Below are 2,542 nucleotides of genomic sequence, written 5' to 3'. Positions count from 1 at the left end.
CAAGATATTATACACGTAGCGCTACTTCCTTGCAACTTTTGCATTGTGCTTCTTTACTATGCCACTTTGGTAGCCGCAAACAACACCCTAAATTGAAACACCCCACTCTCGCTAGACTTTAGGAGGAAGGGCGATACCCCCTCATCCCATTATTGTCCAATGAAGTTACTTACACGGTCTGTCACTGGGGTGTCTGACGTCCCACATACCAATGAGATTTTTCTTGACGTTTGTCTGGCCAATGAGATTTTTCTCGGCCTAGAAGGGCGCAGGGACCTCGAGGTAAAACTGTACGAGCGCTTGAGTCCTGAGGAAGTCAGTCACGGAGTCACCGTGAAAAACAACATCCGCAAAATGCCGAATAAAACGAAAAAAGAAAAGGTAATATAATGCCTTGGATAAAACTGTAGAGGAACTATTTTGATTTCAGATTGCGCTGCAATACAGGCCAGTTTAGGTGGACGATATTTCTCATTTTAGAAAGCTGAACATGTATGCAGTATTTTGTATGGCCTAGCAGCTGGCAAAGCTAACTGGTGGCACAGCTAAATAGCTAACCGATAGCCAACGCTATAGTATCAGCCCTTGCAGATAGCGCCTTTCTATTTTCCAAATTGTCAACCAAGATTTTACCCAGATGTGCAAAGTTGTTGTTGTGAAGGTTATTTTCAGAGGTAGTTTTAAATGCATTTCCATGTATGGATAATTACTGTATCTCAGTTGGTAGGTGGTTAGCGCGCATCACAATTGCTTTTAATAATTCATTTAATTAGCCACCTAGTCAGCTAGCTTCCCATCAAGCTAGCCTTTTTGCGGTGTCTTCATAAGCTTAGCCAGCATTTGTCAAATCAGTCTTTGCGAGTAAATGTCAGGTTAGTGTAACAAGGGAGACTTGTCGATAAGGTTGGATATCTGTCCATATTCGTTTGTGGCTGACTGCCTCTGGCATACTGAATTGTTGCCGGGGAAAGTATCAGCAATCTCTTGGTGTCTTGAGTGAAGAAACTGATTTTTGCGGGTAACGCTAGCTAGGATTAGGTAAGCAAGCTACAGATAGTGTGCCACACATCGTTATAAATCTTGCTGTAGTAATATTGTGTTATCTTTAGATGGGTGATGATGAACTTGTGCCTTATGTCGCCTCATCTCCGAACCCGGTAAGATATGCAGCGAATTGTCTGGTCTTGTGAGTTAGCTAGCAACATTTCCTCTTCAACCTTAAGTGAATCGTTCTTAGGGACGTGCCCCACTTGCCAGCAGATTGCTCGCACTGTAATTTAGTTAGTTAACGTCAGTATTGTAGAGTTTGTTATATTACAGATGTTTCCTAGCCTGTTCTCGAATGTATGGCCTAATGCCTCGATTCTGTCATTTCGTAATTTAGTCAGAGCTAGCTCGCTGAGTTATGTCAGACAGTGATTGCTCTCTGGGTTGTCTGCACAGTGTTGACAGCACACTGAATGCCAGGCCAGCTACAGGCTACGCAGTGTAAAATTGGCCCGAAACTCTGCTAGCCAGATTGGGTCAGCTCAAGCACCTGTTTTTAACCCAGGTAGCCGCCGAACCAATGAATAGATCCAGCCTGGAAAACTGGGTTTTACCATTCCCCCTACTGTCGCCTTCCATATGGAATACACAGTCCAAATATAGAGTGTTCAGACATAGTGTATTGTAGTAATCACACCGATGATTGATTTCATTTTGTTTTCCGTTTCCAGGAACCAGCTAAATCTGCAAAAGGCAGCACGAAAAACAGTAATGTCAGCAGTGGGAAGGATCCTGGAAGCGAAAATGCAGACGAGGTAATCACATTTCAAGAACTTTGGGTTGGATCTTCATTGTAGACTCCATACAGTGAAATGCAAACACACACAATTACACTGTACTGTAGGCAAGATGTAGGTATTATGAGAAATATGTCCTGTAGATCTTTGGGCCATGGCTTGGATGTGAACTGCCTTCCTGAGGTGTGTGCTCCTCTGTGGGAAAGCCTGTTTCCTGGGCTTGAGTCTGATCCTGGTGCCATTTTTTCCATCAGGAAGGGAGAGGCAGACTTCTCAGTATGCAGCTGAGATCATCCTGGCCTGGCTGGAGGGGGGGGGGTGGGGGGCAGTAACTCCTGACTCTGTTTATTGCCAATAAAACACACACACACACACACACACACACAGACATGCAAGCTAAAGTGGGTTATTTGTCATGAGTGCAGGTCAGGTGTCGCTGGTCATGTCACTCGTTCAGGTGAGGCCGGTCTGGGTATGGACTTTGGCCTATGGACAGAGAAAAAAAAACTGAAGTGCTGTGAGGCCCGGTCCAGTCTCCCTCTGGGCCCATTGTGCCTGCCTTTCATGACTGTAAAGATGGGGTTGGGCTCTGATGGGTTGCTGTGTTTTTGTGAAATACATTTTCACTGTATGTCTGTATGAGTTGGAAGATTTCTCAGGCTCCGCAGCAAAAGGCTAGATGACATTGATGAATATGGCTGTTCATTTTTATCTGACAGGTTAAATGGCAGTATGTTGGATTTAGTGAGCATAACATG

At 44.5% G+C, this 2,542-nt stretch overlaps 1 protein-coding gene across 1 annotated transcript in view; it reads left to right on the top strand.

The window, feature by feature from the left end:
- Positions 1 to 218: 218 nt before the first annotated feature.
- Positions 219 to 2,542, top strand: part of LOC105897394 (serine/threonine-protein phosphatase 2A 56 kDa regulatory subunit delta isoform) — a 23,092-nt gene continuing 20,768 nt past the window's right edge. The window contains 3 exon segments of the mRNA XM_012824322.3: positions 219 to 381; positions 1,110 to 1,157; positions 1,719 to 1,802. Of these exon segments, the coding sequence (XP_012679776.2) occupies positions 355 to 381; positions 1,110 to 1,157; positions 1,719 to 1,802 (159 nt within the window). The 5' untranslated portion in view covers positions 219 to 354.

This window comes from Clupea harengus, chromosome 13 (assembly GCF_900700415.2).
Source record: "Clupea harengus chromosome 13, Ch_v2.0.2, whole genome shotgun sequence".
NCBI classification, from domain to species: domain Eukaryota; kingdom Metazoa; phylum Chordata; class Actinopteri; order Clupeiformes; family Clupeidae; genus Clupea; species Clupea harengus.
This window is presented reverse-complemented; position numbering and strand designations above follow the sequence as displayed.